Source organism: Ceraceosorus guamensis (genome assembly GCF_003144195.1).
Source record: "Ceraceosorus guamensis strain MCA 4658 unplaced genomic scaffold IE81scaffold_77, whole genome shotgun sequence".
Taxonomy (NCBI): Eukaryota; Fungi; Basidiomycota; class Exobasidiomycetes; order Ceraceosorales; family Ceraceosoraceae; genus Ceraceosorus; species Ceraceosorus guamensis.
The window spans coordinates 50,080-72,064 of NW_020290072.1; the positions used below are offsets into that span (position 1 = coordinate 50,080).

Sequence of the window (21,985 nt, forward strand, 5' to 3'; positions counted from 1 at the left end):
TTTGGAGAGTCACGAGTGTGCTGCACGGCGCTCGACCCGTTCTTTCTCACCAGTGCAGTGCACCTCTCCTCATCTCATCATCAGAGCGAGACTGAAAGCTCACTCTGACTCCTCCTCGACGCCCTACCTTGCGCTTGCTGCTACTGCCGCCCAGCGCTCGTCTCACATCTTCAATCACAAGCACGAATCACGAGTTACAAGTCACCGACCGCACCTCGACACCGACGCGCAACATTACCCCCCCACGCATTTCGTGGAGCTCCTACGCCCTCCTTTGTTTCCAGACCTTTCGAAGCCCCTTCGTCCGAAAGTAAAGACAAAACCCGCTCGATCAGTCCCTTTTGCAGTCCTTGGCAACTCGACGAGCCGGATACAAATTTGCGCGAGTGGAAATTGCGCTCCCCCCCCCCTCCTCCTCCTCCTCCTGAGCGCAATATCGAGATCTGAAGATGTCGGCCTCTTCACCCATCCTGTACGAGGTCGGATTGGCCATCAAGAATATTGATCCGGATGGCAAAAAGTTTGACAGAGGTGAGTTGGGTAGCATGTACGTCCTGAGGGGGGAATGCGCGTCCGCCCCCGCCCAGCCGTTGTCCGCTAGGGTGGGGGGAGAAAAGGGACTTCTTCTTCTTCTTCTTCTTCAAGACGGTACTTCCATGATGCTGCACGAGGCCACGAGCTGCCAGCAAGGGCAGCCGCGACGCGCACCCATAGAACCTCGCTTGTTTGCTAATCTGCCTCACCTCTCCTCCTCCCCCTCCTCTCCTCTTCTCCACGCAGTTTCGCGCATAGTGTTGGAGTGTCCCACCGATAGCAGCATCAAAGTTCTCTTGGACGTCGCCGTCGACCTGTATCCTCTACAAATAGGTAGGAGCATCAATATGAAGCTGACGAACAGTCTGGATCGGGGCGCGGGAAGGATGGACGAGGTCAGTCTGGCGGAGAGGAACAAGGATGCTTGGAGGTTGAATGGGCCTAGTCTGGCCGATGAGGCGGACTACGTGATGCATGGCAAAGTGAGTAGATTGCGCGCTCTAGTGGATCAAGGCGGTCGGTCGATCGGTCGGTCGGTCCATCTCCGACGAAGCGAGCGATGAGCCGTGGGATGCTTGCGCGATAGGGAGCAAACGAGCGAACCGGGCAGACGAAAGAGGGAAGAAGTGAACGCTTGGTATCCAGACGTGCTGACGCGACCCTCTGCATTCGTACTCTTTCCTCGCATTTCAGATTTACAAGTACGACGAGACAGCAAGCACAATCGTCACAGCGTATGGGTCATTTGGTGGCCTATTGATGGCACTGACGGCCGAGGCCGATACGCTCAGCCGCTTGACTGTAGGCGGCAACGTGTTCCTCTTGCTCAAATAGAAAATGAACGCTTCCAAAGACATGCTTTTGGTGGTGAAGCGGGAATGTGCGATAAGGATGGAGATGAGTCGGGAGGCGCGAGACAAGTGCTTGGAGGGGAGGGCCCAGAGTGATTCCATCCAGCTTCATCGCTCCACATCCCATCTGCCAATCTCGACCCTGCAAATCTCCTCTAACGACTGCCTGTCCAAGCTCGAGCTGCTCGGAGCTGCAAAAGGTCTGAGATGACGCAGCGCCTGCCACTCCTCCAAGACGCGAGTACGGGTGGAAGCTCTCGAAGAGGGTGTGGACCTGGCCCTCGAGCTCGACCTTGAAGCTGGTCTGGAGCCGGACGCGTCATTGGATGCTTGGCTGTTGTTGCTTGATTCCGATTCCGAGGCAGTGTGAGAGCGTGAGCTTGCGCTGCTCGAGCGGGAGGCAGCATCCGAGTCGGAGTGTTCGCTCGCAGAGCTCGACGAGCTCTGCCCCTCGTCTTTGATGCCTTTTCCCTCGACGCTATGTAGTGAGGGCGCAGGCGCGGACCCAACTCCGGCGTCTGGGGATGCGCTCGCAAAGCCGGCCACGCACCCGCGACGAATGAGAAGCTGGCTCAGCATGTTCAGGTGGACAGACTGCAGAATGTGCACAGAGACCTGAGCTTGCACTGCGCCTACAATGTCGTCTAGGGACCAAGTATTCCACTGCGGTGCGGAGACGAACTCGACCCCTTTAGCATCCAGTGCCTCGGTCAGTATGCGCTGTGCGCTGAAACTCGTTTGGCGTAGCTTGTGAGAGAGCTTGGAGAGACGAGGCAAGAGGAGTTGCAAGTCTTGCACGTCCGAATGGAGATCCTCGAGCGCGGAAGCTATGCTGGAATGCTTGATCAGCGAAGATGGAGAGAGCTTGAGAGCGTCATCCAGAGAGCCAGAAGATGTGCATACAGCCGCAACGGCCTTTGCCAAGTCTTCTCGAACCACCATTTCCCAGGCTCTGAGCGTCCTGAGGTGTTCTCGGCACAGATCGCGCGCTCGTCTGTGCCACGTCGTCTCTTGAGAACGCGCTAGATGATCATCCTCTGAATGCGCGCCGGCTGGCTGTCTCCTGTTCGGCGTATGTGCGGACGCGCTCTCATCATCGTCTGAGAAGGGCGTGCCTGACCGACCGCGTGCGTTGGCGGCACCTGTCCCTGTCCCTGTCCCTGTCCCTGGCGAAGGCGAAGGCGAGGGCGAGGGCGAGGCAGAGAAGAGCCTGCTACCGCCGCTGATATTGCCCTTCTTGTTCTTCTTGGAGCTCATGCCGGCTAATGAAAGGGTCCAGTCGTACGTATAGAGTGGCAGTCACGAGGGCGCGTGTGTAGTCCTGATCAAGGCTCTTCTGCAACCTGCTGAAAAAGATTCGGTGGCAGCCATGCAGGTGACAGCAGAAGGGAGAGGTTGATCTCGTCGCGACGCACGCATCTCACAGTCACGCGGCAGTCGTGAGTCTCTATAGTCATAGTCACCATGCAGTCCCTGCTCCGTAAATTTTGCTCCACTCAAGACTCGGATCGGACTCTCGAACCAGCGAATGCATCGGGCGCGCGCGCGCGCACGTTCCGCTCCCAGACGGAGCTCAGCGCGCACCCACGAGGCATCATCTTTATCACCATCATCCCTCCATTCCGTACGTATTGCATCGGCTCCAGCAGCGGCAACCCTTGACGACAAAAAAAGCTAGCGCAAGAGCTCGAGAAACTGCTCGAGAAGCTGCATACGATGGCAGGTCCAAGCGACACGCAATGTCTGAGGGTACGTCTGTGACTTTCGCAGCCCGCCCCCCTCGTCTCGCGCGCGCCTCTCATCCCCCACTTCCCGTGACTCTCTCGTTGCTGCAGGCGCAGATTGCGGATGTCAGGACTCTGGCAGCTCTGCTCAGACCCATCGCATTCTCGACTGTGAGTGCTGGATCGCAGCGCAAGGTACAGCATCATATCTCGGCCTTCTGACCTTGCCTTCGTTGTGCCCCAGTTCGCGACCGTCTCGCTGTCCGAGTCCGGCTTGACATTCACCACGGAGCAGGATCGTTCTCTGCAAGGTAAATAGCGCATGCTAGCGAACATAACTCGGCGCATACATGTGCTCGCGCCTTTGCCAAGGACCGACGCACTGATCAGTCGACCGCGTATGCTCCACACAGCCAACGCATACGTTCCATCCTCTCTCTTTAGCCCATTTCACTTTCGCGTCGTTCGATCCCCCACTCGCAAACGCAAGCGTCAAGTCGAACGATCATCGCAGCCATCATCCGCTACTCTGGAAGAGGGCTCGTCAGTGCAAGGCTCGGAGCTGCGCGAGCCCGAGCCTCTGAGTCCAGCAGCTCTTGAGCGAGCCGAAAGAGAAGCTTCTGAGCGAGTCAGAGGAGCACATCATTCTCCAGACCAGCAGGAAGAGAGTGGAGACGAGCAAGATGAAGAGGAGAGCTCATCCAGGCAGACGATCGACTTTGACATTTCCCTTGCTAACTTCTTGCAGTGTCTGAACATTTTTGGCGGAGCGCCTGCTCTCAATAAGAGTTCGCACTCCGATCAAGGTGCTGGAAGTACGAGTCGAGAAAGAGACAAGGAGGCAACTGATGGGCGAGGGGATGTTCAGCAGAGATACTCACGATCCGGCCTTGGAGCAAGGAAATCAAAGGACGGGAAGGGGAGCGATGCAGGCGTCACTAGCGCTGCTCTAACGTTCGATGCGCTCTCCAAGAGATTGGTGTTGATGTGAGTCCTGGCTTCCGAACACGCTTCGTTGCGTGCCAGCTGCTGACGTTGCACTTCTTGCCCGCCAAGCCTGGACGACGACGGCGGGGCTACGACCAAGTGCGAGCTGGCGAGCTACGAGCCACAAGGAATCACCGACCTAGCATTTGATCCAGACTATCTGGTCGCGCAAGCGATCATGCGCGTGAGTGAAGCTTCGTGCCGACACCTGGATGTGTTGATTGCGTTGACGAGCGCAGACATGCTCTCAGTCCGAGCTCTTGGCAGACGCAATGTCATCTGTGGACCCATCGGCGTCCTTTGTAGGTCTGCGCTTCTCACCGCGCTACAGATCTACCGCTTCCGACGCTGCACAAGGATTCAGAACTGCCACTTCCGTATCGGCGGGCTTGAGGCCTAGCTTGAGCAGCTCGGTGGTGCTCAGCTCCGACGATGCAGTTGCCAAGCGTCCAGGCGTGACTCCGAATCCCACCATCCAAGTGCTCAAGCTCACAGCTGATAGCGATACCGGCACAGTAGAGGCGAGTGCCAGCGTGCTCAGAGAATCTTGACAGGGCTTAGCTCACATTCACCAGGGGGGCGCAAAATTCTGGCAGATGGAATTGCCCAACGAGAGAGGCGTAATGGAGAGGTTTGTGTGCAATTACGATTTGGAGCAGAGGTGAGCGAACAGCGTTTGCAGCGATACGCGTCGCGGATGGATGTTTCCTACCAGACCAGCCTGACGTGATATTACATGCCCTTTTGCGCTGCACCAAGGTACAACTACAAGCACATGTCCACGACGACACGAGCGCTGCAGACGTCCATCAAGACCTCCTTGCGCATCGATGAGCGCGGTCTGCTTAGCATGCAGTGTCTCATGCCTCGCGGACTAGGACGGACCGTGAATGACGGAGAGGCCGCGCCAGGTCGAAGAAACGACGGCGCAGCGCTTCTCAACAATCACGGCTTCATCGAATTCACAGTGAGGCAGGAGCGCCAAGGCGAGCAAGATCAAGTTCGATCGGAGGCTTTACTGACGCTTACTCTCTTCCGAACAGGTGCTCCCTCTGGACGAGGAAAGCCTCAAATAGATGCTTGGGGTAAATGTCAAGGAGCCTAGCATATCCTCGCTTTTGTTCAACACACACACACACACACACACACACACACACACACACACACACACAACATCTGTCCGCTTTTCGGGTGGCCTCGCGCTTGGCACGAAAGGCGCTTGACCTTTCTCGCACTGATCGAGGCGCAAAGTCAGCGCAACCCACTCTGTAATTCGCAGTCGGCATTGCAGGTGGCTCTACACACCGAGGCGTTGCATATTCTGCGTGCCTTCACTCGTGATGCGGTAGATGCGAGTGAGAGAGAGAGAAAGGGGGGAAGGAATTCAAATCAAGGAAGCAGCCAAGAGGGCTCTAGTCGCCACCTCCTCCTGATCCAATTCGTCCACTTCCTCATTCTCCTCGACGTCCGAGATGAGCATGTCGACATCCTGTTCTCGAGAATCGCCCGTGGTCGCTTGAATCGAAGAGCTTGCGCCGAGCGCCGAGCGCTTTGTGCTGTCTGCGCCCGCGATCATCTGATCCGCTCCCTCCACGAGGGGCGAAGGCCGAATCCCCACCCCGCTCGGTGCTTGCGCTCCTCCTTGAGCATGGATCTCGACGCCAGCGCCTTGCATTTGCCCCTCGAGCCGCGTTGGTTGATCGATGAGTCCAGGCAGCTCTGGCGCTTCTTTCGGTGAGGCTTGGGTGATGGGCGCGATCGCCTCCTTTGTTGCATCGGACGACGAAGCTCCGCCAAGCAGCGCGCCAACGACGGGCTGATTTTGAGCAGCGAGGGGCGCACCAAGGACATTCGTGCTGCTCCACGGGACGTTGGAGATGGAGCCCTTGCCTTGCGGCTCCTCTGCAATAACACCCGTATTGAGCTGCGAAGCAGCCATCGCTGCAGGTCTCTTGGAGGATGCCCTTTGCCTCGTTGTGGACTGAGACTTTTGTCCATCTGCGGTGTGACCCGACCTTGGCGGATTAGGTGCGCTGGATGAAGGAGGAGCAACTTGCACTGCAGGACTATTCGATGCGGTCCTATGAGCTGGGGGACGTCTGATACGCTGAGGTCTTCCATTTCGACCTATGGGCGCATCGACGATCGCAGGCACAGAGTCCCCTTGATCCGCCAAGAGACCAGCCAGCTCGCCATCCAAAAGGTCTTCAGCGCCGGCGTTGGAAAGAGCAGCAGCAGTTGGATCGGCGCCTGCAAGAGATGTCTGACGCTGCAACTCATCTTGCTGTTGCTGCCGCTGCTGCTGCTGCTGCTCTTCGTCATCTCCCATCGCATTTTCGCTCGATCCCGCTTGAGACTTTCTAGCTTTTTTAGGACCAGCCAGCATGCTCAGCAGGTCTTTTCGTTCCTCTCTCTCCTTGGCCAACCTCTTCATCTCCAGCTCAGCTCTCTTCTTGGCCCTCTTCTCCTCCGCCACATGCTCTCTCCACCTCTGCGCATCCGATCTGATCTCGTCGTCGGTGAGCGCGGCTTGAGCCAGGAGCAACCTGACCTGATCCTGGCTACGTTTCAATCTGCCCTCCAAATCAAGTCTTTGAGATCGTGCTGCCGTTCTGAAAGCGTCCAGCCCGTCAGCCAATTGGCTTTCCAGTTGACGCACCCTGTTCTCAGCGTGTCGCAAGTCGTTTGCAGACTCTGCGGCAGCCTCGGAAGCTCGATCGTACAGTGTACGAATGAAAGCAACCTCTTCCCTCGCTTCTTGCCGCTGCTGCTCCGCAGATTCGAGCTGATGGCTCATCTTGCCGTGATGATTTTTGGCAGATTGCAGACTAGCGTAGAGATTCTCGTTTTGCGTTTGAAGGTCGAGCCAAGCTGGAGTGGATTTGACGTCGTCGATTGACAAGCTCTGACTCGTCGGCTGACGATTAGCAAGGCTTGCACTGCCGAAGCTCTCGATATCCGTACCTGCGCCTGCACAAGCTACCGGTGCAGGGAATCCTCGCACGACGAACAGATGACCGTTCTTGTCGAGCCAAGGATCGTAATCCGGATCGGAATAGACCTGCCTGACGCTCTCTTCGTCCAACGTCGACAGCTCGTAGTCCAGTCCGGGCTGATCAGCTTGCATCTCTTGCTGCTGCTGATCGGTTAAGAGAGCCAAGACGAGGTAGGGTGTTCTGGCATCTCCGCGTTCCAGTTCGAACAGCCACTCCTTCTTGGTCGGCAAGAAACCAGCCTCTTCTTGCGTTTCCGACAGGGACTGATGTGTCGCAGCACGACCTTGTGTGGAGACGCTCGCCTGCGCTTCGGACTGATCGTGTCTGAGCAAAAAGTGCTGCACTTCTCGTTTCAAAAATGCAGGCACATAGGGACTTTGCTCGACGAGACGAATAATGCTTCGTCGTGCTTCTGGTGTGTGCGGATCTCTGAGGAGTTCCTCCTTGCTCATATGCGACTCGCCACGCACCCCATCGGCCACGCCATCGGCCTCGCGAGGCGTCGAAGCGACAGGCGGATGGGACGGCAGAGGAGCAGAAGGAGGGGGAACAGAGTCTCGAGCAGCTTCAGCTCCGGGGTTTTGAGCGCCAGACGACTGTGCAGCTTGCTCTTCCTCAAGCTCTTCGAACATGCCTTCGGCTTCTCCCAGAGGTACCGAGGAACGCTTCGATCGAGACCGCCCGCGTCTTCGCAAGCGCCTGCTCGAAGCAGATCGACTTTTTGTTTGCAGGCGTGCCGACATCTCCGCATCTTCGTTCTCCGCCTCCTCCACGGGCGGACAGTGGCTCTCTTCGCGCGTCGCAGGCTGGCGCAATCCAGCACGTCGAGCAGCTTCGACCTTCTGCATCGCATCTTCGTCCGTAGCGTTCAAGTCCAAAGCGCCAGCCAGCTCAGCAGCTCGCCTCTCCTCCTGAGTCTGCGCATTGGGATCAGCCACAGGAATGATGAGGTCCCCAATTCTGACCATCTTTGCCTCTGCTCCGGATTCGCCAAAAGGGCTGGCAGAGTTGCCGCTGCTCTGCTGACCAGTGCTCGTCGAAGCCTCGCGCTTTTCTCCTGCACGCTTCACCAACGTCGCACGAGCCTGTGCGGCATGTCGAGGTTCATGTTGCCAAAGTTCGCCTTCCGCAAGGGCCTGAGCTCGAAGGTGCGTTTGAAAGACTTCGGGACCGAGACGAGGCAAGGGACCGAACCCAACTCTCGCTTCCGACGCGGCGGATCGCACGTTCGGGTCAGGAAGAGCAGCAATTCTGGCAGCTGCAGCAGGCGAGAAGCTGTTCGACGGCGTCGGCACCGATTGTGTCTGGGACACAAACGCGCTGGGCATGGATTGTCGCGTCACTGGACCAGAGGGCTGAGAAGCGTTCACCTCCATGGTGGTGGACGAGGGTTGCAAAGGACGAGGTCTGCTTGGCTCGCTCTTTCGTTCAATCACCACTTCGGGATCTTCACCCATAGAGTAATGCAGCACGGATCCGGCCTTTGTTAGATTGTCGTCCCTCGCTCTCTGTTGGCTCGCGTCGTCATCTAACTCCATTGGCTTCTCGGATGCTTCGAGCGTTCCATCCGAGTTGACCGGCTGAGTGAGCAGCATCCGCGCTCAGAAAGTGAGTTGGTGGGCAGACCTACAAGCACCTGCTTCAGCAAACTCACCAATCGCTCGTCAGCCTCCACTCTACGGCGCTTCTTTTGGCGAGAAGAAGTGTTGCGTTGGCTGGCATCTTCGGCCTCGAGGCCTCGTTCCGCCGTCTCATTCGCATCCTCCTCATTCGGCCTCTTGCCATTTGCAAGCTGCTGCGCTTTCTTCGAAGCGCGCTTCTGCCTTTCGGCATCCCTGTCCTCCCTCCCTTTTCGCCAGTGCAGTACCAACACATCAGGCACTCGATCCTTTTCGATCCACCTGCTGAGCTCTCCGGGCACCTTGGCCCTGATTTTGTACCTGCCATCTTTGGAAGCTACGATGACCAGGCCAAATTCGGCGGTGGCCCACAAAGCGGCGGCACCGGGCGGAGCGGGACGTGTACCGCCGTTGATGTGCGCTTGGAGGAACGCGTCGACGTCGTCGAGACCCGAAGCGACCGATTCTGCTCGCCAAGGATCTACTTTGACATCCTCGTCTTTCTTCTCATCCAAAGTTCTCGGAGGCGAAGGCGACACGGCTGGACTGATAGCGAAGCGACCGGATTGGGCGTGGTGTGCAAGCTGCTGGCTTGTCGTTGCACCGTCGGCAGGATGAGCAGGAGCTGTTGACATGCCATCCACTTGATTGGCTTCCTCTCTCAACGCGTCCTCCTGTCTCTGTATCCTCTCCTCTTCGGCCTCCGCCCAAGCAGCTTTGCGCTCTTGCTCGCGAATCTGCTCGCGAATCGGCCGCTCTGAATTTGCCTCGTGCTCCAAGCGTCGCGCAGTTTTGAGCTTTCGCTTCTCCTCTCTTTGTTCCTCCTCCCTTCTCAATCGCGCTCTCTTCTTCTCCGCCTTGCCGACTTTCTGCATGAATGTTCTGCGTCTTGCTCTTGCGCGAATAAGCTCCACCTGCTCCGATTCCTCCAGTAGCTCGCTCGATGCCATCAATCGCTTCTCTTTGCGGTAGGCGAGGAACAATTTCTTTTGGATTGTCATCCATCCCGTCATGTCTTGCTCCTCATCGGATAGACGTGCATTCTCAGGCAAGCACGCCAGTACCCTGCTCGCTTCCTCCTCCTCATCATCATCATCTTCATCGCCTTGTGTGGAAGTTGCGACGGCGAGCCTATCGTCTTGCCCCTCATCCTCGCTCGTAGCCGGACTGGCATCGGGCTCTTTTAAGCTGATGCTCTTTCTCGCCCTCATGCTGTACCTCGAAGTGGCCAAAGTGCTGGCTGCTTCTGCATCGCCTCTAGAGCGCGTACGCGTGCTATCGCTAGGTCCAGCAATCTGCTGCTGCTGCTGCTGCTGCTCCGCGTCTCTCTCCGTAGATGTGCGATGAGGCACATACTCTTCCTCTGTCCACTTGCTATCGAAATAGTTGGGATCTGATCGACGGGGCGGCATGATTCCGGGGGGTTTCGCGATGCAGAGCCAGCTTCTTGGTAAGCTTCCGTGCAGCTGATCATCCAGATTTACAAGATCATTGTCTACGCATCGCTCCACTCAGACTCCAGATTGTGATTCTTGTTGCCTCTGTTGTTGTGACTATTCGTGGACTCACGATTCCCGATCGTGATTGTTGTGATTGTGCGAGTTCGCGAGTGGGCACGCCGTCGTGTAGCGCGGGCGGTCTCGTCATTTCTGATGAATTTCCGCGCATCACGTGCAGTCACGGGGCAAGGGTTTTCGGCGAAGGCGCCACACGTGACCGGTATCTAAGGTCAGTGGCATGGCCTGGCATGCCATGCATGCATGCAGGAACGAGATGTCGATCGATGATTGCGTACGCGGAGGGGTGATGATCGAGGCGAGCACAGGCTGGGCAGTCACGAGTCACTCTGACTCGCGACTAGAATCGTAAGAGCTGTTGTGAGTGTGAGTCTTGAGTGTGGAGCCTGCAAGTCTGTGACATGAGTGTGAGTGTCTGATGGATGATCGACGGACGGACATGAGCCAGCCAGCCATCTCCCACATCCGCGCGCATCATCCATCCACTCACGACTCACCATTGCCGAGAACCTTCGCGCTCAACACCCCCAAGCAAGCACCGTCCAATTACGTGGCACATCCGCGTGATCCGGCCCCCACTCCAACGACTTGTTCCAACTCTTTTGACTTGATACAGGACAGTCGCATGCAGCAAGCCCCCCGATCGCTGGCTCGCTTGCTCACAGCGTCCACAAGCACGCTTGCACGATCGCCCAGCATCATCATCAGCATCGGCATCGGCAGTGGCCACGATGGGTGCGCAAAATTCAAAGCCGGGAGTAAAGGTGACCCCGCAAGATCGGGCCATCCTCGAGTGAGTGGAGTATGGGATCGGTGGGGGGAGAGGCGCATGTAGCGGCCACGAGGAGGAACGAGTGGGAGGTAACGGCCTTTGTATGTTTGGCGTGGCATGCTGAGATCATTGTTGATTTGCTTGTATGCGGGTATGTTCGGCTTTCGACAGTCTCAAATTGCAAAGAGATAAGGTCAAGCAGTATCAAAAGAAGGTGAGCCACGCACGCCAAGGGGCGGCAAGAGCGGGTCATTTCATGGGAGACGCTGACTCTGCTCGCTCCTCATCCTTCCTACTGTCTCCTTCCCCTCCCCTCCCAAACGTCGATCGTGCTCAGCTGCAATCCGTGCTGGATCTGGAGAGCAGGTTGGCCAAACAGGCCTTGCAAAAGGGAGACAAGGAGAGGGCACGAACCGCTTTGAGGCGGCGCAAATGGCAGCAAGGCATGATCGAAAAGACGGATGGGCAATTGGAAACGCTTCAGGGATTGGTGAGTGGACAATCTCCATCCCCCCTCTGCATGCCCCCCTTCCGTCTCTCTACGTAAAGAGGCATGTTCGCTTCCTTCTTGCTCGTCGCCCTTCCTGACTCGCTCTCGTCGCCCGCCACTGGTAGGTATCGTCGATTGAATTCTCGCAAATACAAGCGTCGGTCATGCATGGCTTGCAACAAGGCAATGCGGTGCTCAAGGAAATTCATAAAGAGCTCAACATCGATTCGGTGGAAAGGTTGATGGGGGAGACGCAAGAGGCCGTCGCATATCAAAAGGTGCGTGGGCCTGCGACGATCAGTGTCGTCCCGACTTGTTTCCGGCGCATTTGACCGTGACCGTAGAACAAAAGCTGATCCGATGGGCGAATTGGGGGGGGGGGGGGGGCATGTCTGGCTTCTTCTTGATGTGCTTTTCAGGCGATTGACGAAATGTTGACGAGCCGCATGACGGCAGAGGAGGAAGAGGCTGTGGCGAGGGAGATGGAAGCGCTAGAAGCTGAAGCTAGAGCAGAGGATCTTCGAAGCTTGCCCGATGCTTCAAAGGAGGCACAGGAGCATGTCGAATTGCCAAATGTGCCCACTGTGGAGCCTGTACACTCTGGAGGGCAGAGGCAGGATGCTGGAGCAGAGGCGGAGGCGGAAGAGTCGGAGGAGAGGGTACCGGTGCTTGCTTGAGTAAGAAGGCAACGTCGAGCAAAGATCGCCACGAGCAAAAGACTCGAGACTCTTGCGGAACGCGGGCACGAGCTCTTTCTCCCCCTACACACCGAGCTTTTCGGTACATCTACCACGAGCAAGCCAGATCCGGTCTGATGAATCTTCAAGAGACTCTCTCCGCGCCCTGCTTCAGCGCGCATCACGATCCGACGCACCCAGCCCTCGAGGAATTCTTCTCGCACTTCCTCCACGTACACGTCCCTCTCCCTCTCTCTCTCTCTCTCTCTCTCTCTCTCTCTCTCTCTCTCTCTCTCTCTCTCTCTCTCCCCTTTGAAGCTCGCGGCGTCTCAAGCTGCTCCTCTCCGCATGAACGCGCAACACCCTGTACTTGTATCCGCAACGCAAGAGCTACCTACCTCGTCCCTGAAACACTCGTCTGCAAGTTCGTGCAACGACTTCGTGTTCACACACTTGGAGGGAGCTGCTCGGATTGGATGCTCAGCTTGGACGTCAGGGCGGAGCAATCCTGCGCTGCTTTCCAAGCATGGTTAGGGTTTAGCATCCTCCAGCTTGTTGAGGTACGCCTGCTGATTGCGCATGCGCACAGAGATGACCTTGCTCCAAGTCTTGTGTTGCTTGATGGCATTGGCGATGAGCTTGTCAATGCGGAGCTCTGCTGACTGAGCCTCTGCTGCCGCCTTTAGCCTTGGAGCATTGCCAGTGAACTGTGGAGCCAGGTGCTGCAGCAGGCATCCCTTTAAGCAGCAAAGGTAGATCAGGTCCAGGAGGGTGCTCTGCCGCACGGGTGAGCCCTTGTACTTTAGAGCGCCAGGATCTGGCAAGATCACCGCCACCGCATCAAGACTGCTAACAACGGAGATGGTGCCTGCATTGGCAATCATGTTGAAGCGCACGCTTGCAGATTTCAAGACTGTAGTGGCCACTTCTGCCAACAACATCACCAGCACCATGGGGTAAGTGATGCCGCATCTGCAACAAAGCCAGATGAGTCCACACAGGATCCAAAGAAGGCCAATCAAGAAGATTAGCCATTCTTTGTGCTTGTCTAGGGTGTGGGCAAAGAGGTCCAGAAAGGGACCAAGCTCAAGTCCAGCTTCCTTTGCTATCCAGCGCCACAGCTCAGGTCCGCTGTTGGCAATGCTCCCAAAGAAGGTGGTCTGACCCAGCACATCCCCCATCATGACATCCCTGCTGATGCATACCACTGGTGCGATGCTGTTGGCCATCAGCTTGTCCACCCTCCGGACAGCATTCTCTGCAGCCTGCTTCAGAGCGCAAACTTGAAGAATAGTCTTGTGGCGGGCCTTTGGGAGGTGACCATTCCACCAGTGCCTTGCAGGCTGACAGAGAGGCAAGAGATGTCAATGGTGACATGGGCAAATGCGGCAAGAAGAGAGTTGATGGTGACGCTTGCAGGAGGAGAGTTGATGATGACGCAGAGGATGTCAACGGTGACGCTTGTGTTAAGGACAGTGAGGGTGAGACAGGGGACACAGAGAAGGATGTTGATGTTTGTGAGAGGGAAGTTGACAGTGAGATGGGCGTGAATGGTGACGTTGGAAAGTGAGAGAGAGAGAGTGACACTGAGGAAGTTGACAGGGAGAGGATGGCAATGGCAAGACTACTGATGTGCTGATCAACAAGCTTCTTTTGAACCACAACAACAGGCAAGCGCACAAGCTGATCCATGCCACCATACCTTGCCAAGTTGAATGACCTCAATGGTGGGCCAAGGTTGATGAGCACTTGCTCTACAATGCCAATGGCAGGCACTAGCTCCAGGAAGGCATCACCATCAGGGGCTTGCAGCGCAGCTGTCTGTAGCGCAGCAACTTGACCCTTGCCTTCTACAGCCTTTGCTATGAAGGTGCTCCTTGCAAGGTTCTTGACAAGAGCATTGATGTGCTTTGCACTGTGGGTCTTGCTTGCCTTGTGGAGGAACCAGAGCAAGTCTTTGTTGTGCAATGCCTTGCATTTGTCACTGGGTGTGTCCAACACTTGCTCTCCAACAGCCTCTTGCAGAGCAAAGTTGATGGCAAGCATGGGCCGACTGAACACTTCAAATTGCTCATCCTTGACTTCCAGTGTTGACAAAACTTAAGCATCAGTGTGCTCTTTTCAGCCCTTGCATCTGCTGCATCTGCTGCAGCCCTCTCTTCTGGAGTGACCCTGCTGGTGTAACAAAAGAAGTTGTTGGTGCAACCAACAGCAGCTTCCTCTTCCTTGTCAATGAATGGCGCAAGCGTGCTTTGCGGGAAGCGTACAGCAAATTGAGCACATGCCTTGTCATCTGGCAAGATCTTTTGTGCATGCCAAAAGAATCGTGTTTTGCCGTCTGTGATTGGCAGCAAAACATCCTGTAATGTGGCCAAGTCCAGCCTGGGCAAGAATTTGCCACCGTCAATTGCAATCAAAAGATCCTTGCTGGGCTCAAGACGGTCTTGCCAAAGATCTGCGCACATCAGCCTGATGCCCTGCAAAGACAATTGAGCATTGATGGCATCCTGCAAAGAGAGGGATCCATCTTGCAGTCCTTCTTGCTGGTCTGTCCAGAGGGCATGCAGACCTGGAGCAGTTGCACATTGCTCAAGCCAGTAGCGTGAGTATCCTTGGTAGCTGCAAGCTTGGCATCAACTGTCTCCACCCTCTTCTGCTTCCATTTGCGCTTCTCCTCCTCTGTGAGATCCTTTTGAAGGCAGACAGGACCATCACTTCTCTTGCTGGTGCGCAGCTTCAACAGCGGTGAGGTGCGGTGGGCAATGGGACGTACGTCTGTCACAAATTGAAAAAGGACAATTGGAGCGTCATCCCATCACCGCGCCCCCCCGCAATTTTTCGAAAAGAAATGTGGGGGGGGGGGGGGGGAAAGGGGAGGGGGATCCAAGGGCTGGCCAGTGGCCAGAGCGGGATTTCCTGATACACGATCTTGGGAGATTGGGCATTGCGCACGCTCCATCATGAAAGATGAGGGAGTGCTCGATGCTTGTGCGGACCGCAGCTGAGCAAATAGGTGCTGCTGCCAGCTTTGCGAGAGGCGGGAAGCACAATTGCCAGGCTTAGAGCAAATGTAAGCGAGACAACGTTGGGGGGTCCATAAGCTGTCAGTTCATTATGGGAATATTAATGAGGTAACAGGCTAGTGGGTAGAACAAGACTCTCAAAAGCCTGCATCAATGTGGTGCGCTGGTGTTGTGCACATGCTTGGCCAATAAGAGTGGAGCAAGTTGAAGATGATGGACATCTCCCTGTATTCAGCTCTTCATCATTGCTACATGCTACAGTGAAGAGGCTTGACAACATCAGCATTGAAGTTAGACAGAACATATGTCAGTTCATCTAAATTTTGCTGGTCAGCACAACTGACATCATGACAGATTATGCCTAGCATATGGTGGATTGGAGATGTGCTCCCCCAGGGCAATGCCAATGATGCGCTGTAACCTTGCTTTGTTGCAGCAGCACAGATGGAATGGATGTCTGCCATTGCAGCTTCAAGCATCTTCTTGTAGTTGGCAATGAATGGCTTTCTGAAATCTTGAAGCTCTTCCACAACAGCCCTCTCTGCCCTTGCTAGCTCCAGTCTCTCCTTACCCACATACTCTTTTGCCAAACAGAATCTTGCAGAAATCTTGTTGGCCATCTTATGAATCTGAGCCAGCAAGTTGAGATCATCTGAGGGCAAGACCCCCCATCCTCTCCAGATTTGCTAGACAAAACCAGGAGCCAATTTTGTTGAGGACACCCTTTGCATGGTTTGGGTGTTGTGCGCAAAGTTGACCTTTTTCTTCACCTTGGGGCCAGTCCCTCAATCTTTACCCAGACAGCAGAGGCCTGCTCCAGTGCGCACATGATTATGATTGTGTCCCAAAATAGGATGACAAACCCTGGCATGATCCAAAGCAACAAAGGCACAGTGAGTGATCCTGTCATGACAGATCCTATCATGGCGGTGTATGCATTGAGCCCCAGATGCAAGGCAATGCTAGGTCAGCACCTTCATCAAGGACTTGCCCACCCTTGACCATAGGAAGTCTGAAGTTGGAGAGGAGGGATATCCATCTCATGCTGCTGCTGCACTCCCGCTGCTGCACAGCCTCTTTGAATGCTCATTGGCACTGAGGCCAAAGGCAGCATGCGAGGCAGCACTTGTCATTGCCAAGCAGCAAAAGCTATCGGATCATGTCCTTCACTTGCTCCGCACAGAAGACTGGGTCAGGACCTCTCAATCCAGCACCACGCCACCTTTGCCACAAAGTGAAGGACCAAGACGACAAGCTTGAGAAGCTCCGTCAGCAGATTGCAAGCCTAGAGGCTAAGCTTGCAGCTCAGCCAAAGGTCTGCGTTTGTTCTACAAAGACCGTGAGTAGCTCTTCAGCTCATCATCTAGTCCACCTCAGTGCTTGTCTTGAAAGCCAACTCATAAGCCTGAGCGCAATGCGCGTCAATCTCCGCACACAGATGCTAAGCAAACACTCCACCACAAGTTGGAAGTTGGTCGTGCACAAGCCCGCACAAATGCGCAGCAAACACTTCACCACGAGCTGGAAGTTGGTCGCGCAGGGATGAAGCGCAAGCTTCAAGAGGAGTTTGAGGGCGGTCGCGCACAGAACAAAGCACGCTTGGTAAAGCAGCTTGAATCATCACCAGCTGCACAGGCACTACAAAGCCCTCCAGTGCAAAGGGAAGCACAGAGGCGCATGGACCACAAGCTCATGGTGGGTCGTGCAACCATTCACCGCCTGAAAGTGGAGGCGCAACAAGGATTAAACGAAGAGTATCAGAGGCGTTTGCCTGAGGTTCAGCAGTCGCTTTCTCAGACTCTGGGAGACCTTGTCAGCAAATGCCAATCTGCGCAAACTGAGCTAGATGGCATCAGAAGCCAGATTCAGGATACAATGGTAGGGGCAAGTTGCGTGCGCGTGCCGTGACAAGGAACGTGGGGGACACCCGCCGAGGTCCACAAGCTGTTCCCTGGATGTGCTTGTCAAATCAGCTCTGCAAGCATTGACTTTGGCTTGCCCAGCAGGACCGCAATTGCTGCGCTAAGCCCATACACTGGTACAATTGGAGGCACTGCCAAGAACACCTTGATCAGTACTGATTGCATCTGCCAGGTGCATTGGGTCCATCAGGATGACTGACGCTGACAAGCTCTTGTCTATCCCACAGAGTCCCCAGTACCGCCTTGTCAACTACTGGTGCAATTGCAACCAATGCACCAAGCCTATTGCAAAGCCTCCCACTGAGGCTCCACCAACCAACACTACCATTTCCAATTCTGAGCACAAGCTCATCAATGCGTTCGTGAATTGCAACCACTTCTTCCGCACTTATAGCTACAATGGACTGATTGAGGACACACCTTGGGGCCCACTACAACGACTCCGCCAAGCTTGAGTGACGAATGGCTTGGACATTCTCGATGTCTTCCGGCTTCAGCAGGTGGCGAGCAGCGTTGATTTGCGCTTGTTCACGTCCCCAGGCAGCGACGCGATCTACAAGGAGCAAGTTTCTTCGACACGTTACTTGTCCAGACAGGTCTGAAGATCTTGCCGTGAGGTCCGCGCTCTCTTGCTCTCAGGTGAGGCCGGGTGTTGGGCGAGTTGTCTGCAATCTCTGCCATGGTCATGTTGGCAAGGCTGAACTTCTTGGGTGCGGAGTTGAGCGGGACAAGCCTATAGAAGTGGCCGTCGTCTCCGTTCAGATGCTACGCTGCTAAGGTAAGTTGAATCAGCCTGTCCTGTGTCAACACATGCTCATGGTCTGCCTTCATCCCAGCGGTCAGCATCTGCCTGTACTCATATCTATCATTGCACCTTGTACCATTGGTCAAGTGATTGTCAGCTTCTTTCATTTGTGATTGGCGCACTATGCATCCATCATCCAACAAGTCAGCATTGTCTCATGCAAACAACTCAGTTATACCATTGCACCAGGAGCATCATCACTCAGATGGCTTTTGGGCCCTTGGGCGCACTGCATGGCAGCCACCTTGAGAACCAAGCAGCAAGAGTCCACATCCTCCATACACTCCCCAAGCTGAGTGCAGCTCCCCTGCACACTGGCTACTGCTTCACCAACAGTGCCGGCCTTGTTGGTGATGTTGGTGGCAAGGATGTAGACCTCAGCAAAAGTGGCAAAAGCCAACATAGCGCTTGTGGAGCCCTTGCTGCTTCAGCTTGTTGACACGCTTGCAAAGTGCATCGTTCTCGCTGAACAATACATTGAGACAAGAGAAGACGGCGCCAATGGCTGCTGCATTCATAGCGCGTTGCTCCCAGTTGAGAGCAACACATGGCTGGAGACACTTTCCAGCCAGACCATTCCGAAGACAGGGACACGCTGCTGACAAAGTGATACAGCTCCAGAGGGAGTCAAGCGTGAGTTAGAGTCTTGAGTGCTTGCGATAATCTCAAGTCGCGAGTCACGAGTGCCATGCAGCAAGATGCATGCAGCACACACACACAGCACCACCGCAAATCCGCGGAGGAGGCACGAGCAGGCAGGCGGAGGACTTGCACGCGCGTCCGTGCGCTGCGAGTGGCTGCGCGGCTCCGACCAGGAATTGATCGATCGATTCAATTCTGATTGTGGATGTGCGACCTCGACCATCATCATCACCACAAACCCTCACTTTGACCGTGGACTCGTGACTCCTTAGTGACCAATCGAGAGCTGAGTCTAGCGCTTGATCCGGCTTTTGCTATCAGCAGAACGCGTGGCGCTCCAGACGCTCATCCTAGATAGGCCAGCTCACGGCTCAGCACACGGCGCCGTGGATCACCCCGCTACGCACCGCAGACTCTTCGGCTACGAGCTGCCACTTGTTGGCGAGGGCCGCTCCAAACATCGTCTCGCCTCGTCATCGCAAGCTCGAGATCGCAAAGTTGCAGCTGCACAAAGACCAGGCCTTTGTTGCCTTGGCCCGTACGACGCTACACACGGCAGTGGAGTGAGGCCACTCGGATCAGCTATTTTCGAAGCTGTAGTACGCCTTGGTGCCCCCCGCTAGGGGAACGATCAGGAGTCGCTTGAATTGAGCATCAAAAGGTTCAAGTCAAGATGGACGTGACTCGAGCCATTACTGGCTACCTCACGCGCCTGCTGACGAGCGTGGGCGGGATGAAGGTGTTGCTGCTGGACAAGAGCACCACGCCCATCGTCTCTCTCATTTCGACGCACTCTACTCTCCTCTCACACGAAGTCTATCTGACAGACAGATTGGAGAACAAGTCGAGGGATAGGATGAAACATTTGAGATGCATCGCTCTGATCCGACCAGACGAAGACACTGTGGCACAATTGATCCAGGAACTCAGAATGCCCAAGTATCAAAGCTACTTTTTGGCCTTTACCAGTCCGCTCAGCAAAAACGTGCTGCAGGCTTTGGCGGATGCTGACTCGTATCATGTGGTGCAGGAGGTGCAAGTGAGCAAAAAGTGTGCTGAGCGGTCGTGCCGCGTCGGCGTGCGGAAGCACGTGCGATCAGCTTGTTTGCTAATGCACGCACCGCACCCTACGCCTTCGACCGCCTCTCAGGAATTCTTTGCGGACTACCACGCCCTCACACCTTCGCTCTTCTCCCTCGGGCTCAGTTGCCCACCCTCGCGTCTCTTCCAAGCTGATTCCACCAGCTCTCTCAGCAAGTGGGACGCGCATGCCTTAGATCTGCACTGCAATGGGATCGTGGCGCTCCTTTTGAGCTTGAAGAAGAAACCGGTCATTAGGTACGAGAGGATGAGCGCGCTGGCCAAGACGCTTGGAGAGGAGCTTCACGTGAGTCCTAGCAGGAGGGGAATCAGCAGATGGGATGCTACTTCAAGCAAGAAGGCCATACGCGATTTGAGATGCGGGCAGGACCAAATGCCAAATGGAGGCAGTCGAACAAACGGCAGGGTGGAGTAGACAGATGGGCGAGGGGAAGGGGGTGGCTGCTACGCGTGCGGATGCAAACGGCAAGCGAGATTGATCCGACTTGTCGGCTTGGAGCTACGCTCTGAAGCGCTGTCATCGCACGGGAGCAGTGAATAGTATCGCTTTGATTTGGCTCACTCTTGCGCTTCTGTCCCCTTTACGTACAGTTCCAAATGAACACTGCCTTGCCCACGCTGTTCGAATTCAGACGAACAGAAAGCGCACCTTTGTTGCTCATCTTGGATCGCAGAAACGATCCAGTAACTCCGTTGTTGACGCAGTGGACTTATCAAGCCATGGTGCATGAGCTGCTGGGCATCACCAACGGCAGGGTGGACCTATCTGGAGGGAGCGCTGCAAACCCGGGCGCTGTCAAGGGTGCGAAGAGAGAAGAGAACCAGGTGAGCACATAAGCATCGTGCTCTACGCTCACACTGCGCCTGTGCCTTCTTCGGCTGATCTAAAGTCTCTCGTCGCACCGCAGGAGATTGTCCTCACACCATCCCAAGACACATTCTTCTCTTCCAACATGTACGACAATTTCGGCGATCTAGGCGCATCCATCAAAAAGTACGTCTTAGACTATCAATCCAAAACGCCGAACAGCTCCAAGATCGAGACGGTGTCGGACATGAAGAGGTTTGTGGAGGAGTACCCAGAGTTTAGAAAGCTGGGGGGCAACGTGTCCAAGCATGTCGCCCTGCTCGGAGAACTTTCTAAGAGGGTCGAAAAGGAGAATTTGCTGGAGGTCAGCGAGCTGGAACAGAGCTTGGCTAGTAATGAGAGCCACGCTGCAGATCTCAAGGTAGGTCGAGGGTCAATGCGCCCACAAGCAGTGTTTACCCTGCTTCTGCGAGCCAGACTCCTTATGACATGCTGATGATGCACTCAACGCTCCGACAACGTAGAACCTCAACACCCTCCTGGCTTCGCCTCAAGTGCACCCTAGCGCTAAATTGAGATTGGTAATCCTGTACGCGCTCAGATATCAGAGGTACGCGTCCAACAGGATCGATGAGATGGTTCGAATGTTGTTGAGCGCTGGCGTGGAGGAAAGCAAAGCTGCCGTGAGTTTTCAGAGTGACCAGAGTCCGACATCAGCGGCATGGGTCAATTAGCCTGGAGAAACAAAGCTGATTGCGATGTGCTCTCCTTCTGCCCGATTTGTTCTTGATTGGTACGAACGACTACCCGCGCGCTTGACGATGTAGCTTGTCTACGTGATGCTGAACATTGCAGGAGCAGAGCAAAGACAAGACGATCTCTTTTCCAACGAGAACTTTTTCTCAAGAGGCAAGAGCGCTCTGAAGGGATTAAAGGTGGGTGTGGCGATCGAAAGCGTTGCCACCCTTGGCCCACTTGGCATTCCTCTTGGAGTTTACGCTAATTGCGGGCTCTGCGATGATGGCAGGGAGTGGAAAACGTCTATACGAGACATTCGCCGCACCTTGCCGAGACGGTGGAGAACCTTGTCAGGGGCAGGTTGAGAGAACAGAGCTACCCGTACGTGGGCAATGCGCCTCCCATCGGTCAGCAGAGCATTAGGTGAGGAGTTTTGTGGTGTGGGAAAAGACTTTTTTTTTTTTGGTGCAAGACCGCTGAATCGATGAACATGCTCGTTTGTGATTGCAGACCACAAGAAGTCATCATCTTCATTGTGGGGGGAGCGACGTACGAGGGTGAGCTCGAGGATGCGACATGCTGGATGCTGCGCCTATTTGTTGGCTGAAGATACACACTTTTTTTTTTTTTTGTTTTTTTTTTTTGTTTTTTTGTTTTTTGTTTTTATTTTGCGTATTGAATTTCAGAGGCGCGAAGCATAGCTCTGCTCAACTCTCAAGGGACGAGCGGGCCGGGTCTAGGCACTCGCTTCCTCTTGGGCGGAACGACGGTGCACAACA

General features: G+C 55.2%; 8 protein-coding genes across 8 annotated transcripts; 5 read left to right on the top strand and 3 right to left on the bottom strand.

Moving 5' to 3' along the window:
- Window positions 1-279: 279 nt before the first annotated feature.
- IE81DRAFT_236971 (RNA polymerase) lies at window positions 280-1,431 on the top strand. The gene is made up of 3 exons (XM_025511189.1): window positions 280-531; window positions 781-1,016; window positions 1,228-1,431. Exons 1-3 carry the CDS (start codon window positions 450-452, stop codon window positions 1,366-1,368), a joined length of 459 nt encoding a protein of 152 aa, XP_025367338.1. The 5' UTR covers window positions 280-449; the 3' UTR covers window positions 1,369-1,431.
- On the bottom strand, window positions 1,349-2,835 carry IE81DRAFT_236974 (hypothetical protein). The gene has a single exon (XM_025511190.1). The coding sequence runs from the start codon at window positions 2,640-2,642 to the stop codon at window positions 1,494-1,496; it is 1,149 nt and encodes a 382-aa protein (XP_025367339.1). The 5' UTR covers window positions 2,643-2,835; the 3' UTR covers window positions 1,349-1,493.
- A 28-nt stretch (window positions 2,836-2,863) lies between these two features.
- IE81DRAFT_368510 (hypothetical protein) lies at window positions 2,864-5,623 on the top strand. The gene is made up of 9 exons (XM_025517160.1): window positions 2,864-3,134; window positions 3,221-3,280; window positions 3,354-3,420; window positions 3,523-4,096; window positions 4,166-4,280; window positions 4,348-4,617; window positions 4,693-4,757; window positions 4,856-5,063; window positions 5,140-5,623. Exons 1-9 carry the CDS (start codon window positions 3,102-3,104, stop codon window positions 5,170-5,172), a joined length of 1,425 nt encoding a protein of 474 aa, XP_025367340.1. The 5' UTR covers window positions 2,864-3,101; the 3' UTR covers window positions 5,173-5,623.
- On the top strand, window positions 5,021-5,424 carry IE81DRAFT_237010 (hypothetical protein). Its single transcript, XM_025511191.1, has 2 exons — window positions 5,021-5,063; window positions 5,140-5,424. The coding sequence occupies exon 2, from the start codon at window positions 5,186-5,188 to the stop codon at window positions 5,366-5,368; it is 183 nt and encodes a 60-aa protein (XP_025367341.1). The 5' UTR covers window positions 5,021-5,063; window positions 5,140-5,185; the 3' UTR covers window positions 5,369-5,424.
- On the bottom strand, window positions 5,325-10,298 carry IE81DRAFT_368511 (hypothetical protein). The gene is made up of 2 exons (XM_025517161.1): window positions 8,747-10,298; window positions 5,325-8,672 (listed from the first exon to the last, which is right to left on the bottom strand). The coding sequence occupies exons 1-2, from the start codon at window positions 10,121-10,123 to the stop codon at window positions 5,481-5,483; spliced, it is 4,569 nt and encodes a 1,522-aa protein (XP_025367342.1). The 5' UTR covers window positions 10,124-10,298; the 3' UTR covers window positions 5,325-5,480.
- Window positions 10,299-10,568: 270 nt separating this feature from the next.
- Window positions 10,569-12,467, top strand: IE81DRAFT_325837 (hypothetical protein). The gene is made up of 5 exons (XM_025514639.1): window positions 10,569-11,021; window positions 11,172-11,214; window positions 11,338-11,490; window positions 11,616-11,768; window positions 11,910-12,467. The coding sequence occupies exons 1-5, from the start codon at window positions 10,960-10,962 to the stop codon at window positions 12,165-12,167; spliced, it is 669 nt and encodes a 222-aa protein (XP_025367343.1). The 5' UTR covers window positions 10,569-10,959; the 3' UTR covers window positions 12,168-12,467.
- On the bottom strand, window positions 12,342-14,213 carry IE81DRAFT_361990 (hypothetical protein; the record flags this gene model as incomplete). Its single annotated transcript, XM_025516733.1, has 4 exons — window positions 12,342-13,139; window positions 13,167-13,510; window positions 13,543-13,753; window positions 13,870-14,213. 4 exons carry the CDS (start codon window positions 14,211-14,213, stop codon window positions 12,698-12,700), a joined length of 1,341 nt encoding a protein of 446 aa, XP_025367344.1. The 3' UTR covers window positions 12,342-12,697.
- A 5,019-nt stretch (window positions 14,214-19,232) lies between these two features.
- On the top strand, window positions 19,233-21,813 carry IE81DRAFT_349507 (Sec1-like protein; the record flags this gene model as incomplete). The annotated part of the gene is made up of 8 exons (XM_025516397.1): window positions 19,233-19,598; window positions 19,710-19,946; window positions 20,252-20,485; window positions 20,569-20,889; window positions 20,993-21,151; window positions 21,296-21,403; window positions 21,496-21,629; window positions 21,717-21,813. 8 exons carry the CDS (start codon window positions 19,233-19,235, stop codon window positions 21,811-21,813), a joined length of 1,656 nt encoding a protein of 551 aa, XP_025367345.1.
- Between the last annotated feature and the right edge of the window lie 172 nt (window positions 21,814-21,985).

Coding starts and splice junctions, on each gene's coding strand:
- IE81DRAFT_236971 (XM_025511189.1), top strand. CDS start 450: ATGTCGGCCTCTTCACCCATCCTGTACGAGGTCGGATTGGCCATCAAG. Junction 532..780: donor TGGCAAAAAGTTTGACAGAG/GTGAGTTGGGTA, acceptor TTCTCCACGCAG/TTTCGCGCATAGTGTTGGAG. Junction 1,017..1,227: donor ACTACGTGATGCATGGCAAA/GTGAGTAGATTG, acceptor CTCGCATTTCAG/ATTTACAAGTACGACGAGAC.
- IE81DRAFT_236974 (XM_025511190.1), bottom strand. CDS start 2,642: ATGAGCTCCAAGAAGAACAAGAAGGGCAATATCAGCGGCGGTAGCAGG.
- IE81DRAFT_368510 (XM_025517160.1), top strand. CDS start 3,102: ATGGCAGGTCCAAGCGACACGCAATGTCTGAGG. Junction 3,281..3,353: donor GACCCATCGCATTCTCGACT/GTGAGTGCTGGA, acceptor GTTGTGCCCCAG/TTCGCGACCGTCTCGCTGTC. Junction 4,758..4,855: donor AATTACGATTTGGAGCAGAG/GTGAGCGAACAG, acceptor CGCTGCACCAAG/GTACAACTACAAGCACATGT.
- IE81DRAFT_237010 (XM_025511191.1), top strand. CDS start 5,186: ATGTCAAGGAGCCTAGCATATCCTCGCTTTTGTTCAACACACACACAC.
- IE81DRAFT_368511 (XM_025517161.1), bottom strand. CDS start 10,123: ATGCCGCCCCGTCGATCAGATCCCAACTATTTCGATAGCAAGTGGACA. Junction 8,673..8,746: donor TGGAGGCTGACGAGCGATTG/GTGAGTTTGCTG, acceptor CTGCTCACTCAG/CCGGTCAACTCGGATGGAAC.
- IE81DRAFT_325837 (XM_025514639.1), top strand. CDS start 10,960: ATGGGTGCGCAAAATTCAAAGCCGGGAGTAAAGGTGACCCCGCAAGAT. Junction 11,022..11,171: donor CAAGATCGGGCCATCCTCGA/GTGAGTGGAGTA, acceptor GGCTTTCGACAG/TCTCAAATTGCAAAGAGATA. Junction 11,491..11,615: donor TGGAAACGCTTCAGGGATTG/GTGAGTGGACAA, acceptor CGCCACTGGTAG/GTATCGTCGATTGAATTCTC.